The following is a 13,539-nucleotide window of genomic DNA, read 5'->3' as shown; positions in this document are numbered from 1 at the left end:
ATAATTACAAGCACCAGTTCTGTGAAGAAATTGAGTGAGGAATAAGGACCAATAGGTGATTAGCTACAGTGAAGATGCCTTCCTATTAAAAATATACTTTTTCTTTTAAGATTTATTTATTTATATACGCACTGGGTACAGTCAGAAGCGCAGGAGGGTGAGAGAATTTGTTGTAGAGCAACCCCAATACAAAACGGGGTGCCTGACTGTGGGTCCTCACCCGCGCACTTAAAAGAACTTATCAATGCTCTACTACAGGCACACGTAAAAGGTTAATAAAAAATTTATTTACAAAAAAAGAAAAAAATGTACAACTCTGAAAAAAAAGTAAAAGACAAAGTTTTAAATAAGTCCTACCCAATCCGCTGATCAGGAATCCCAAAATGGCGCTCTCAGAGTTGACCGCCAGCCAGGAGCGGTAAAGCCAGGAGGCGAGCGATTGCGAGCCAGAGAGAGCCCAAGGCCCACGTGTTTGGTTTTTATATCCAACCTGGCTACCCAACTCCACCCTCAGGTCCCAGCCACCCTCCCTTGGTGGTGATGGGATTTGTCTTTCCCAATGTCTTAATGGCTTTAGTCTGGAGTGGGGGTAGGGTCCACAAAGCCTGTATGAGATTAACTCAGGACATCGTTTCCCCCTAACAAATTCACCAGAGCCAGAGCAGGGAACAGAACAGGCAGACCGATCAACGAAGTACGCTGCTGAGGGGAGCAGCGGGCAGCAGGAGAGGTCTGCGCGCCATGGGCACCCTCGCCTAGCGGCCAGGGATCGAACCGGCGCTGCAGAGGGATCGAACCGGCGCTGCAGAGGCTGGGGCAGCTTCCCAACCCAGCACTCAACCGCTGCGCCTCCCGGAAGGCCCTAATAATATTTATAATTACAGGGCTAGATCTCATCTATCTTAAAAGTAAAAAGATAAACTGTGGAATCTAGACATGCTTAGTGGCTTAACTTTGACCTACTTATTTCATCCCTTTTTCTGATGATCTATGATAATAAGTTTTTTAAGTAAATTTCTTCCTAGTTCTTCCTGTTATGCCAGCAACCTTGGAGTTGCTAAATTACTTGTGCTCAATTCCAAGATTTTACAACTGAGAGAACAGAATAGCAGTAGGCATCAAGTACCAGCCACAACTTAGAAAAATTGAATGAAGCAGCAATTGCTTACCTCATGATCAGCAAAAAACTGGCTACTTTGATTTGCACCTTCCAACTAAAAACCAACTAACAAAGATTCAAAGAAAAGAGGTGCTATCTTTTGTCCATTCACTCTGAAATATGGGTTTCCATCTAGGACTCTTGGCTATGACTCATCAGATCCTGAACTCACTCTATTAACCAAATGATAAGTTGTTTTGCTTTGGTTTTCCTTTATTTACATATCAATCCCTTACTACTAAGCTCCTGAGGTCTTTCACCTTTAAATATCTAACAGTGCACTCTACTTGTTGGGTCTATGAGCAGCTTTAGGATCTACAGACAAGGGAGCCTCTCCATTCTGTCCAAAGACCTTTATTCTTTTGTTATTAAAATCAAAATGACAGAACCCCAAGAAAGAGTGACAGGTGAAAGGTTCTCAGTGTCCTTTCATTCACTTGCAAGTCACCCTTGCTTCTAGAATCCTACCTAAAGGTAAGATTCTTTAACTTTATGAATGCTTCTGTGTCTCAATCTGAGCATGCTTTTTCCTTGAAGTAGGGCAGTCAGTAGGGGAAATGCCCTCATTTTACGCAGGTAGGGGAACAGGCAAAAGATATAGATTCAAAGGGCAAAAATTACAGGTCCATGTTTCTCTGAATTCTGTTAGAGAAACATAAATGAAGAGGCTAGTATGGCTTTTAATCAAGAGCACTTGTGTCAGAATTGGTGCATGTTGCTACCAGGACATTGGTATGTTTATCTTTTTTTTTTTTTTTCGTTTGGTTACTTCCTCTTTATCATACTTATGCTACTTATCTTTTGGAAAGAGCACAGATGCCTTGCCATTTTCTGTAAAAGCAATTTGCAAAGGTTCTGTTCATCAGTCCATTTACTTCCTTTAAGAGGAAAAATGTCTTCACAGCTAAATAATGTTATGTCCCCATTTCTCCCAAAGAGAGAAATTTTCCCAAGGTCCATGACATTAAGACTGTATTTTCTTTTTTTTCTTTAATTCAATTTTCTTTTGCCTTAGAAAATAATACCAGTATGTTTTCACCTTTCTCTTGACACATTAAAAAATGTGTGTTGATTTGCATTAATACGTGATTAATCTCTGAACACTTTTAAAGCTAGTAAACAACATTATTGGTTTACATTTTGCAAATTCTCCAAGAGTAGGAGATAAGGAAGGGAAAAACCAGTATTATGCTTCAGTGTTGCCAAATTACCTATGGTAAATGAAGGGCCAGAAAGAAATGCATTCTGATGCTGCCATGTTATTTTCACAGTAATAGAAAGAATAGGGACCTATTTTGTCTACAGGTACCTTTGACAATCTTCATTAATCTTTAAGATTCTTTACCCTTGTTTGCTAAGAAACTCAAAAAAATCTATAAATATTGGCAGCAAAATGAATTGGAATCTAAAAGCCTAATGTATCTCCCTCTTTGGTGTTGACAGAACTAAGAAGGAAGAGCTCTTTTCCAGATATGAAATTATAGATATCTCTGTGTGTGTGTGTGTTTTCATATATTTGAAAAGAGATGTGTTGAAAGGATTGAAAATATTGGAAAGCAACTGGGACAAGTCTTAGTTTGGTCACCTCAAAACTATTGTTGTGAGTAGAGAAGAACTGGACAGCAGCCCAGCATACTGGTGTTCCAGGGTTTTTCAAGCACTGGGTCCAGGTCCCTTTTTCATTTATTGGCAACTACCAGTATTCATTGGCAGCCCAGCTGGTTGCTAGGCGCTCACAGAAAGAGTGTTTTAGAGATTTGAAGATGAGAGATGAAGAGGAAGGCAGCAGGTGGAAGTAGAGCTGTCAGTACAAACTTAATTCTTGCCGCCTAGGCTCATGCCAATAGCAAATAGCTAAAGCTATTTATGTAGTCTAAAAATGAGCATTCTGTTTGATAGCTTCCAGAATTCCCAAATAGTCTCTTCTAATAATGCCCACAAAATTAGTGCAATGGGGGGGGTCAAATATTAAGTAAGGAGACTATCTTTCTGGGTTTTATCACAAAAAGAGCATGAGGTGGGAAAAAACTAAGTAAAAATCTACAATAAGTGTCTAATCATCAAAAGTCTATACCTGGTAACCTCCTGCTAATGAAATATTACTCTAAAGAAGAAATCAACAAGTTTTGAGAAATATTTGAGAGACCTTATGAAGGGTAAGTCAGTCAAGTGGACATGACTTTCAAATAAATATTAAATCTCTCCTGACTTTTTTGAATCATTTTATATTCTAGTGCTTTGGCATTAAATGTGGTACAAGAAACATATATTGTTTTTTCCAACAGCAAGACCAGATTCCGATGGATCCAGGAAAGCAATTCACAGAAAAATGTGCCTCCCTTTGGTTTGGATGGAGTATACATATCAGAGCCTTGTCCCAGTTACTGCAGTGGCCATGGGGACTGTGTGTCAGGGGTGTGTTTCTGTGACCTGGGGTACACTGGTAAGGCTATGTACCTGTGTCTGCTTGTAAAATATTCATTTCTTGTTACTGTATTTTGTGTTACTTCTTCCAAGAAAATAGATTCTCAGTTTATTCTTCAGGTCCTAAGTGTAGGAATTCACAACCCAGGTACATGCAGTGGTAAAATATTTAATTTCAAGGCACCTAATGAAGAAAAACAATACAAATTTCACTCCCTAAAGAGGATTTGTTCATTATTAATGGTACATTATTAATTATTACTAACATTACTTGAGGCTTGACTTCATGCCAGACACTATAGTAAGTGCTTTTTATTTCATCTCATTTAATTCCAACAATAACCCTGTGTCATAGTATTGTTGTTGGCCATATTTAAACTTTTGAGGGAACTAAGGCACAGAGAGCTTTTGTAATTCTCCTAAGGTCACACAGCCAAGAGTTGCTGGAGCTAGGCATCAAAGCCTGGTACTTGTTCTCTAAAATGCAAATTCTAGATTTTACTTTGGCTGCAGGATCTCCCTATGGTTCTTACATTTTTTTTTATAAGAAATGTAATTTTATACACTTAAATTAAAAATTGACTTATGAAGTGATAAGGCCAACACTGCCAAGAGAGAATTTGGCAAAAGAAGTATTTTTTCTAAGCACAGTTACCCTTGGATGTTGCTACAAGCAAAAATAAAAAGGGAGCTGAGATTAAAGAATAAAATTGGAAAAGCTACTATAAGCTTCAAAATATTTTTAAAAATTTTCCTGGAGGCAACTTCAAAAGGATCCTTCCTAGCTTCGCAGTGACCTGCCCTTCATCTGGCATATAACCAAACAAACATATGTTGTTGCTGGCCTTCTGCAGAGAGTGCTGTCATTCATGTGGTTTCAGGACAGTATTTTTTTTTTTAATTTGGGCTTAATGCCCCTTATTGATCTTTTAATACCAGGATAACTAGTAAGTACATTTTATTTTAGACAAAATCTATTTCTCAGTTTTCACAAAACCCTGAGTAGCAAGAGCCATGGCAATGTGTGGTTCCCCATATTCCTGTAAAAAGAAATAAAACTTATGGGGGCAGAATTGTAATTTTAACGATGGTGGTGATGATTGTCTTTCAGACAGACAATGGCAAGATAACAAATTTCCATGTATGTTCTTTCTCCTGACATCTATGGAAATGCTTCCTTTGCCCATGTGTTAAAATACTGTCTTATATTTAATTATTTCAACAAACTTTCTCTCCTATATATTTCTTTTCTTGGAAGCTGCACAAGGAACCTGTGTGTCTAATGTCCCTAATTACAGCGAGATGTTTGATCGGTTTGAGGGGAAGCTCAGTCCTCTGTGGTACAAGATAACTGGAGGCCAGGTAGGAACAGGCTGTGGAACGCTTAATGATGGCAAATCTCTCTACTTCAATGGTCCTGGGAAAAGGGAAGCAAGGACTGTGCCTCTGGATACCAGAAATATCAGGTAAGTTAACTGGTACACTTCTCCATGAATATAGTATTTACTACATACTGTGGTCTAACTTAAAAGCACTCTGTTCTGTGATTGTGGGTTTATATACTAAATGTTTCTTCATATGTAAAAATGAAGTATAACTTTAGTTCTATCATAAAATAGGTAATGTCTCCAAAATTTATACCTCTATTCGTTAATCAACATCCTTTCGTCACCAAGGCTGTATGTCTGAAGTATGTCAGCTTGGTTTTCTAAAAGGTCTGTGCTATTCTGAAGACTGTTTTGTATTATTTTTAATATCTTCCATGTGAAACAAAGACTTTTCCCAGATTTAAATTCTGTGTCCAAAAATGATGCAGCCCATTTATCTAAGTTTGTGTCACTTATTGAAAACTGCTCCAGAAAGTTAAAATACCTACACTGACACCTGTTGGTAAAATAAATAACTGTTTGGTCTTAAGGTCCAATGAAATAGTATAAAACTTTGCTTTTAAAAAAAAAAATCAATTGAATTATTTGAAAATTAGAAGAAAGGAAAAGAAAGAAATGTTTGAACTTTCAGACCATGTCCTCACTAAAATCTGGAGTTCTGTATAATTTTTTTTCTCCCTTCAGTCTCTTTATCCTCTGGTGTCTTTCTAACAGAGGTGTGTGCCTATCATGTCGGCACTCCCTGTTGGCTTATAGTGGACTGAGAAATTATTTACAACACACTGAGTAAGTGTCAGTTGTGAAAAATTAAAACATCTGAGTCTAAATCAGTAATGCATAGGTAATTATCTGCCCTAAGTATATATACTATTTAACCTCTTCATGCTTGATTTTTTGCTCATCCTGAGTTTCTAAAGATGGTGTTATCTGGATTTAAGGAATTCCCTTCTCAACAAGGTCATTAAATTAAAACAGACTGTCACAATGAAATGAGGTTAAATTTCACAGAATAAAATTAATATCATTAACTTTTTAAAAATGGTTACAGAATTAGCTTACTTGATAATCTGTGTTATTTTTGCTTGACATATGCTCTTTGCATTTAAAAGTAATACTTTTAAGAAATTTACAGGAGTTTTTTGATGTATAAGAATATAAAAAGTCACATTTCTTTTGAATCATTATTTGTAAGTAAACTGAAAGGTTTCTCTTCCCCCAGACTTGTTCAGTTTTATATACAAATTGGAAGCAAAACTTCAGGGATTACCTGTATCAAACCAAGAGCTAGAAATGAAGGTAAAGTACTTTATTTCTATTGAAATTTGAAACTATAGTTAATGTTGGCAAATTTGTCCTTTTTCCTCCCAAAGCTTGACCAGAATTTGCAAACCCTGAATTTTTCCTCCTTTTCTCCATCACTGAATAGGTGACTGCATCAAACCATGACTTCTAACATCTAGATCCTTAAGCCTAAAAAGCGTTATGTCTGTGCCGTGTCAAAGTATATCTGTTTTATACAAACACAACAAAACAAAACAAAAACAGACAATTATAAACCAGAGACATACTGCAGGGGAGGAGGAGGGAGAGGGATCAGAGGGAAGGAGGAGCACAGGGGACTGAGGTGATGGTACCCAGGTGCATTGGGGAAGGAAACTCTATGGGGACTACACCTTGAGGGGGAAGCGAGCATTGTTTAAAAATGAACAATTATGTAAAAAATAAAAAAGAGGGGGAAAAAAGTATATCTGTTTTAGGGAACCTGTTTCTTTATAACTTTCCACAAGAGGAAAAATAGACTTTTCCACTCAGCATGGAGAAAAGGGAGTAGAGACTTGTTTATATAAGGCAGTATTGAATGCAGATCAAGCTCATACTTCCTGCTCATAAACACTCTAGAGGTATTAGAATCCTTGAGTAGAAAGAGCAGGTCTTGATAACAATAAAGATCAATTTTTTCTGAGCACATGTTGCATGCAAGTCATTGTTCCAAGTGTTTTGTCTTGTTAATTCATTTAATCTCCATTATATCCCTTTGCCATAGCCACTGTTTGCCCTATTTTACAGATGTAGATGCTGAGGCACAGGGAAGTTAAATAACTTATCCAAAATCATGTGTAGTTAGTAAATGAATGAGCAGGGATTCAAACCAATTACACTCGCTTCAGAGCCTATGCCTTAACCAACTTGATATACACTACCTTTCTCCTTGCCCAGAACTGTATTCTCAGTTGTTATCCACACCATGTTCCATCTCATTGATTTAGTTATGAAAAAAATGAATAGCTTGAAGTATACATAGGTAACCTTCTAGAGCTCTACAGATATGATGAGATTCTTTAAGGAACCCTGAATATGAGTTGGTTCCTAGCACAGAATCCATGGAATTCTCAAATAGGTCCTTCTCCAAACCTTGATTTCATGAAAAGCCTGTGAACAGTTTTTCAGCTTCTAAATTTGTTATAATTTCAAGTGCAAGGTTGTAAAACATTTGGCTTAAACAGTATCTATTAGTTAGTAGAGTTACTGATAACTCTGTTCATCAATTTTGAATGTGCTTGATCATGTCATCACCAACTGAAAGCTTTAAAGACTTTTTCTGAGTATCTCAGAATCTAGATTTAACAATAATCACCCATGTACTGAAGAAGCAGTCTATGAACTTTTATGGACCATTTTGCATTCCTTCATCTCTTAGACAAATATTTACTAAGAATGTACTCTAAGCCAAATTCTTCTCTAGGTGCTACAGATTACTGTGTCATCAAGAGACTGATACATCCACCATGGTGAACCAGGTTATGCTACAATGGCACACAACCCTCTAAATCTCAGTGGGTTAAAGCAAAAATGATTTCTCCTTTGTGCTACATTTTCATGTGGGTTATCCAAGGTCCTCATTCCAGCACCTAGGATAATGAAAGAGCTGTCAGTTAGATTTTGTATATTGCCAGTCATGTGGCAGAGAAAGAAGGAGTGTGATGAAGGGAACAAGAAGTGTAAGCTTGGGCCTCCCCGGTGGCGCAGCGGTTGAGCGCTGGGTTGCGAGGCTGCCCACAGCCTCTGCGGCGCCGGTTCGATCCCCGGCTGCTCCCCGGGCCACTGGAGGAGGGTCCCACATGGCGCGCAGACCTCTCCTGCCGCCCACTGCTCCCCTCAGCAGTGTACTTCGGTCCTTCTGCCTGTTCTGCTCCCCGCTCTGGCTCTGGTGAATTCTCTCACCCTCCCGCGCTTCTGACTGTACCCCTGTACCCAGTGCATGTATAAACAAAACAAACAAACAAACAAACAAACAAATAAATAAATAAATAAATAACATGCCTCTATAAAAAAAAAAAAGAGACTAAAAAAAAAAAAAAAAAAAAAGGAAGTGTAAACTACCAAGTGCCAGAAGAAGAGCCCAGTGTGGCACCAATGACTACAGCAGACAAAACACCTGCCCTTAAGGAAATTTTTGTCCTAAAGGGAGGAGTCAGAAAATAAACAACAAAGAAAAAGATAAGCAAGAAAATGTTAGCTGTATGAGTTAGACAAAAATAAATAAATGGATGGGAAATAAAATATGCGGGGGAGATACTGATTTGGGTAGAATCACATCGAAGGGCCTCACTGAGGAAGTGATATTTATGTTGAAACCTAAAAAATAAGAAGGAGCCAACGTATGAGAGCTTAGGGAAGTGTTCCAGACGTAAACAGCAAAGGCCATGAAGTGGAAAAGAATTACCGTGCTTGGGGAATAGAAAGAATGTGAGTGTGGTTGGGCTTGTGAAGGTTGAGAAGTGTTCTGGCCTGAGAGGCAGGAGCCAGATCTTACAGGACCTTGCCAGCCTTGATTAAGAGATAGGATCTGAATCCTATGTGGTGGAAATTACAGAAGATTTTTATCAGGCAGCCATGTAATCTGATGTATGCTTTTACAAGATCACCCTACATAAACAAAATATAATACAGATCTATTAGAAATTTCTAGAATGCTATGCAGGAACTTTGATGTGTACAAAAGAAGGCAGAGTCAGGTTCCAGGATCTTGTTTTCTAATTGGGAAGGTAAATCATGTCAATGTTTTCTTTAACCCTTGCAATGAACTTGTAATAATGAGTTTATAATCCTAAAGTTCTTGTTTTAAAATAGATAGTTCATGGTTGGAATAGTGTAGCAATTTTATTAATGATTCTTCTGAAAATTACAAATCTATAGATAAAACAATCTATATTGTTTTTTATAAAAAAAATTAAAACTCACAAGAATACAGAATGAAGCATCCATATGTCATTAATAAGAAGCTCTGCTCTATACTTAACTTCTCATTACAAGTGCTGATATCTGCCCTGTAGGGCAAATTTCCTTAGAAGTCCTTTAGAAGCAAGCAACTTTTTTTTATCTGCTCTTGAGCCATTTCCTTGAATTCACTGCTAGTCCCATAATTCACATCTCACAGTCATTTCTAAGCCTTTTATTGAAAACTGGCTGTTAAAATGTAAATCTACCTAAATCCTTGAACACATCTCTTCCAGTGATGAAAGTAAAGATTTTTTACTTACTAAAGCTGAAGCATCAATTTGCATATTTGGAAATAGAATCAAAATTAGTCTATTTTCAATAAGACTGGGCAGAATACAGAAGGAACTGTAATATAAAAAGAAATGTTTTACATGCCTTAAACATTTGATAGATGAGCTAAAATGGCTTGGTTTATCGGATATACAATGTGTTAGATGACACAGCTAATTAAACTCAGCAAGTGATATAAAATATGGAGATTGCTGGTTCCCTTTCTTGCATTTCTCCAGTTTCATACTTACCTGAAAGGCACACCTTCATTGTGCTTTTGGACCTTGGGCCCCATCTATGCAGATCTTGCTGCTGCCTAAAGGTTTATGTGACACTCCTGAGAACACTAATGAGGAGAAAGACAGCGAGCAGAAACCAAATGCAGCATGGACCTCTTGTGCCATGCATCTCATGTTTTAATGTACATCCAAATCTTCGTGGAGCCTTATTAAAATGAAATTTATGATTCAATAGGACTTGGGTGGTATGTTTCACAGTAAATTACTCCAAAACTGAGTGACTCCAAACAAAAAAACAGAGAGCGCTCACAACCCAAAAGAGAGAACAAGGAAGAAGCTCCACATTTTTTTTCACGGATTTTTTTTTTAAAGATTTATTTACTCATTCATACAAGCACTAGGTACAGTCAGATGCACGGGAGGGTGAGAGAATTCACCAGAGCCAGAGCAGGGAACAGAACAGGCAGACTGACGAAATACACTGCTGAGGAGAGCAGCGGGCGGCAGGAGAGGTCTGCAGCCACTTGGGACCCTTGCCAGTGGCCGGGGATCAAGCCAGTGCTGCCGAGGCTGTGGGCAGCTTCGCAGCCCAGCACTCAACTGCTGCACCACCAGGGGAGGCCCTTCACAGGTTTTTTTATTAAACTTTTTGATTTTCTTACACTGTTGTTCATTTTTGTATTGTTTGATTTCTTCCCTCATGTGCAGTCCCTATAAATCTTCTACCACCTATCATCTGTGAACTCTACCATAGTCCCTTGTGATCTTTTCTCCCGTTTTGATCTCTGTCCTTCCCCCTCCCATGCTGTCCTTCCCCCTCCCATATCTTAGCTATTGTAAAGAGTGCTTCAATAAAACATAGGAGTGCAGTTTCCTTTAAAATTAATGTTTTTGTGCCCTTTGGGTAGATTCCTAAGAGTGGAATTGCTGGGTCATATGGTAGATCCATTTTCAGTAATTTGAGGGTCCCCCACACAGCTTTCCGTAGTGATTGGATCAGTTTGCATTCCCACAAGCAGCATATGAGGGTTTCTTTTTTTCCACATCCTCACCAGCATTTGTTGTTGTCAGTTTTTTTTTTTTTAAATGGGCCACTCTCACCAGTGTGAGGTGGTATCTCACTGTACTTTTGATTTGCATTTCTCTGATTATAAGTAATGTTGAGCATTTTTTTCATATGCCTGGTAGCCATTTGCATTTCCTCTTTGGAGAAGTGTCTTTTTAGCTCTTCTGCCCATTTTTTGACTGAGTTTTTTTTTTTACTTTGTTTTTGTTGAGTTGTGTAACCCCTTTGTAGATCTTTGATAGCAATCCCTTATCAGTTGTATGGAGTGCAAATATTTCCTCCTAATCTGCAGGTTGCCTTTTTGTTTTGGTTATTGTCTCTTTTGCTGTGAAGAAACTTTTTAGTTTGTTGTAGTCCCAGCTTTTTATTTTTTTCCTTCATGTTCTTTGCTTCTGGGGATGAGTTTCAAAGGTGTTTCTGAGATGTATGTCATGGAGTGTTTTGACCATGTTTTCTTCTATATACTAATGGTTTCAGGTCTTATCTTCAAGTCTTTTATCCATTTTGAGTTGGTTTTTGTATATGTTGTGAGGTGGTAGTCTAGTTTCATGCTTTTGCATATGGCAGTCCAGTTTTTCCAGCACCATTTATTGAAGAGACTGTCCTTGCTCCAATGCATATTATTTCCTCCTTTGTCACAGATTAGTTATGCATATATGTGGATTTATTCCCGAGTTTTCAATTAAATTGCATTGGTCTGTGTGTCTGTTTTTTATTCCAGTACCATGATGTTTTAATATTATGCTTTGTAGTAGAATTTGAAGTCTAAGAGTGTAATACCTCCATTCTTCCTCTTTTGAGTCAATAGATCTTTGGCTATTTGAGGTTTTTTGTGATTCCATATGAATCTCAGCAATATTTTCTCTATTTCTTTTAAGAATGCCATTAAGATTTTTATTAGAATTGCTTTAGGTGGGATGGCCATTTTGATAATGTTAGTTCTTCCAGTCCATGAGCAGGGAATGTCTTTCCATTTCTTTGTGTCTTCTAGTTCATTATCAATATCTTGTCATTTTCTTTGTATAGTTCTTTCACCTTCTTTGTTAGGTTGATTTCCAGGAATTTATTTTTTTATTTATTTTGGCACAGTTGTAAATGGGATGGTTTCTTGATTTCTTCTTCGGAATTATTGTTTGCATATAAGAAGGCTTTTGATATTTGTGTGTTGATTTTGTAACCTACTACTTTACTAAACTGTTTTATTGTTCTAATTAGTTTTTCTGTGGAAGCTCTACTTTTTTAAGGAAGGAGTATCAAAAAATATGTGGACATAATTTAAAACCACCATCAGTAGTACCTGTACCCATGTGTTCAGGTCCTAGTCCTTGGATCACACTTGAATGAAAGGCACTAGAAAGGACCAGCCAGTGAGATTTTATTCTCATGATGCTTCCTTATGGTATTACAATCTAACTTCTGGATAGTTATCCCCTCCCCAGATATCTATCTAAATTATTTAGTTTTTCTCTCATCTTATTAAATGTAATCTATATTAAGACAAATTAATAGCCACAACAAAATTTAAATTTGAAGTATTTGTTCTCTCAGCCACCCAAAATCACCCTGTAAAGCCAATATTATAGGGCATATTTTTTTAGCAAAAATAAAGGGTCAAAGATTGGGGTTCTGTCAAACACACCTCAAACTTGACCAGAATAAAGACTAGAAACAACCTAGCTTCAGTTTGCTCCATGCGCTTCAAGTTGGCTCTCCCTCCTCTAACACATCTATCTCATCTCAACACACTGAAGTGCTAACTCCCCATTTCTGTATAGCATACTATCTCCCTAAGGAGTTTTTATTCTTTGAACTATTTTTATCCCTTCTTTCAACATGATGATTTCTTCTATTTTAAATGTGATAGGATTAATTCTCCTAAGATTTCCTTTTTTTTTTTTTTTGCATATTAGCAATTATTGCCCCTGGCATCATCTCTTATCAAATGAGGTGACAATAATCCCACATGCTATCAATTATCCTCAAAGGCTTTTTTCAGTTCTATATTTTATCATAATATTTCTCAAAACTTAATTTTAATAAACTCTTTGTTATCCAGCATGATGAAAGGATTGAGATCTTCTGGTCAGTCAGTAATGGGGAAATTTAGAAAGTAATGTGTACCATGAAGGACTTAAAATTTTCCAGAGAAGGTTTTAATATAATAAATCAGTACAGCAAATGCAATGTTACAAATGTAATTTATGTGAATACTCAGGAAATAATTCACTCTCTTACCCTAATCATAATTATAAATGTGCAGTGCTAGTCTTAGGAACAGTTACGCATGGGTGATTATAAGCCAAGAAAGTTCTCTGCCCCCTCCCATCAAAAAAAAATTGTTGATTCCCATTTTATTAGTAGCAATTTTTTCCTTTACATTCAACATCCTCCTTTCCCTACGTCCTCTTTTAAAATGAAAATGTTTCTGGGAGAGGTAGCAGGGACAGCGTATGAGTTCCCTTAAATGTCCCTTAAATGTTTATGTGCAGTTTCCTAAATCATGTCACTCTTGTGACAGGCAGAAAGGCATTGCATAGATGAGGCAAGTGGAGAGGGGAAAAGAGAAGGCTGACACAGAGAAGGGGAGGGTAGAGCTAACATTAGGGGGAGTAAGTTTTTTCAGCTTCGCTATTTAATAATTTGGCTTCATTCAGGCTTCAGTGACCAAGGTCTGACAAGGTGTGAAGTGCCAGTAAAAAAAAAAATGCTTAA

The 13,539-nt window shown here is 37.4% G+C and overlaps 1 protein-coding gene across 1 annotated transcript in view; it reads left to right on the top strand.

Moving 5' to 3' along the window:
- RELN (reelin) overlaps nt 1–13,539 on the top strand; it is a 436,933-nt gene that overhangs the window by 337,540 nt on the left and 85,854 nt on the right. The window contains exons 29-31 of the mRNA XM_037511284.2: nt 3,445–3,602; nt 4,842–5,049; nt 6,191–6,267. Coding sequence (XP_037367181.1) covers nt 3,445–3,602; nt 4,842–5,049; nt 6,191–6,267 — 443 coding nt within the window. The remainder of the gene's footprint in view (nt 1–3,444; nt 3,603–4,841; nt 5,050–6,190; nt 6,268–13,539) is intronic.

Source organism: Talpa occidentalis, unplaced genomic scaffold, assembly GCF_014898055.3.
Source record: "Talpa occidentalis isolate TD23 unplaced genomic scaffold, MPIMG_talOcc4v2.1, whole genome shotgun sequence".
NCBI lineage: Eukaryota > Metazoa > Chordata > Mammalia > Eulipotyphla > Talpidae > Talpa > Talpa occidentalis.
Note: the sequence above shows the minus strand (reverse complement) of the source record. Positions and strands in the feature narration are given on the sequence as shown.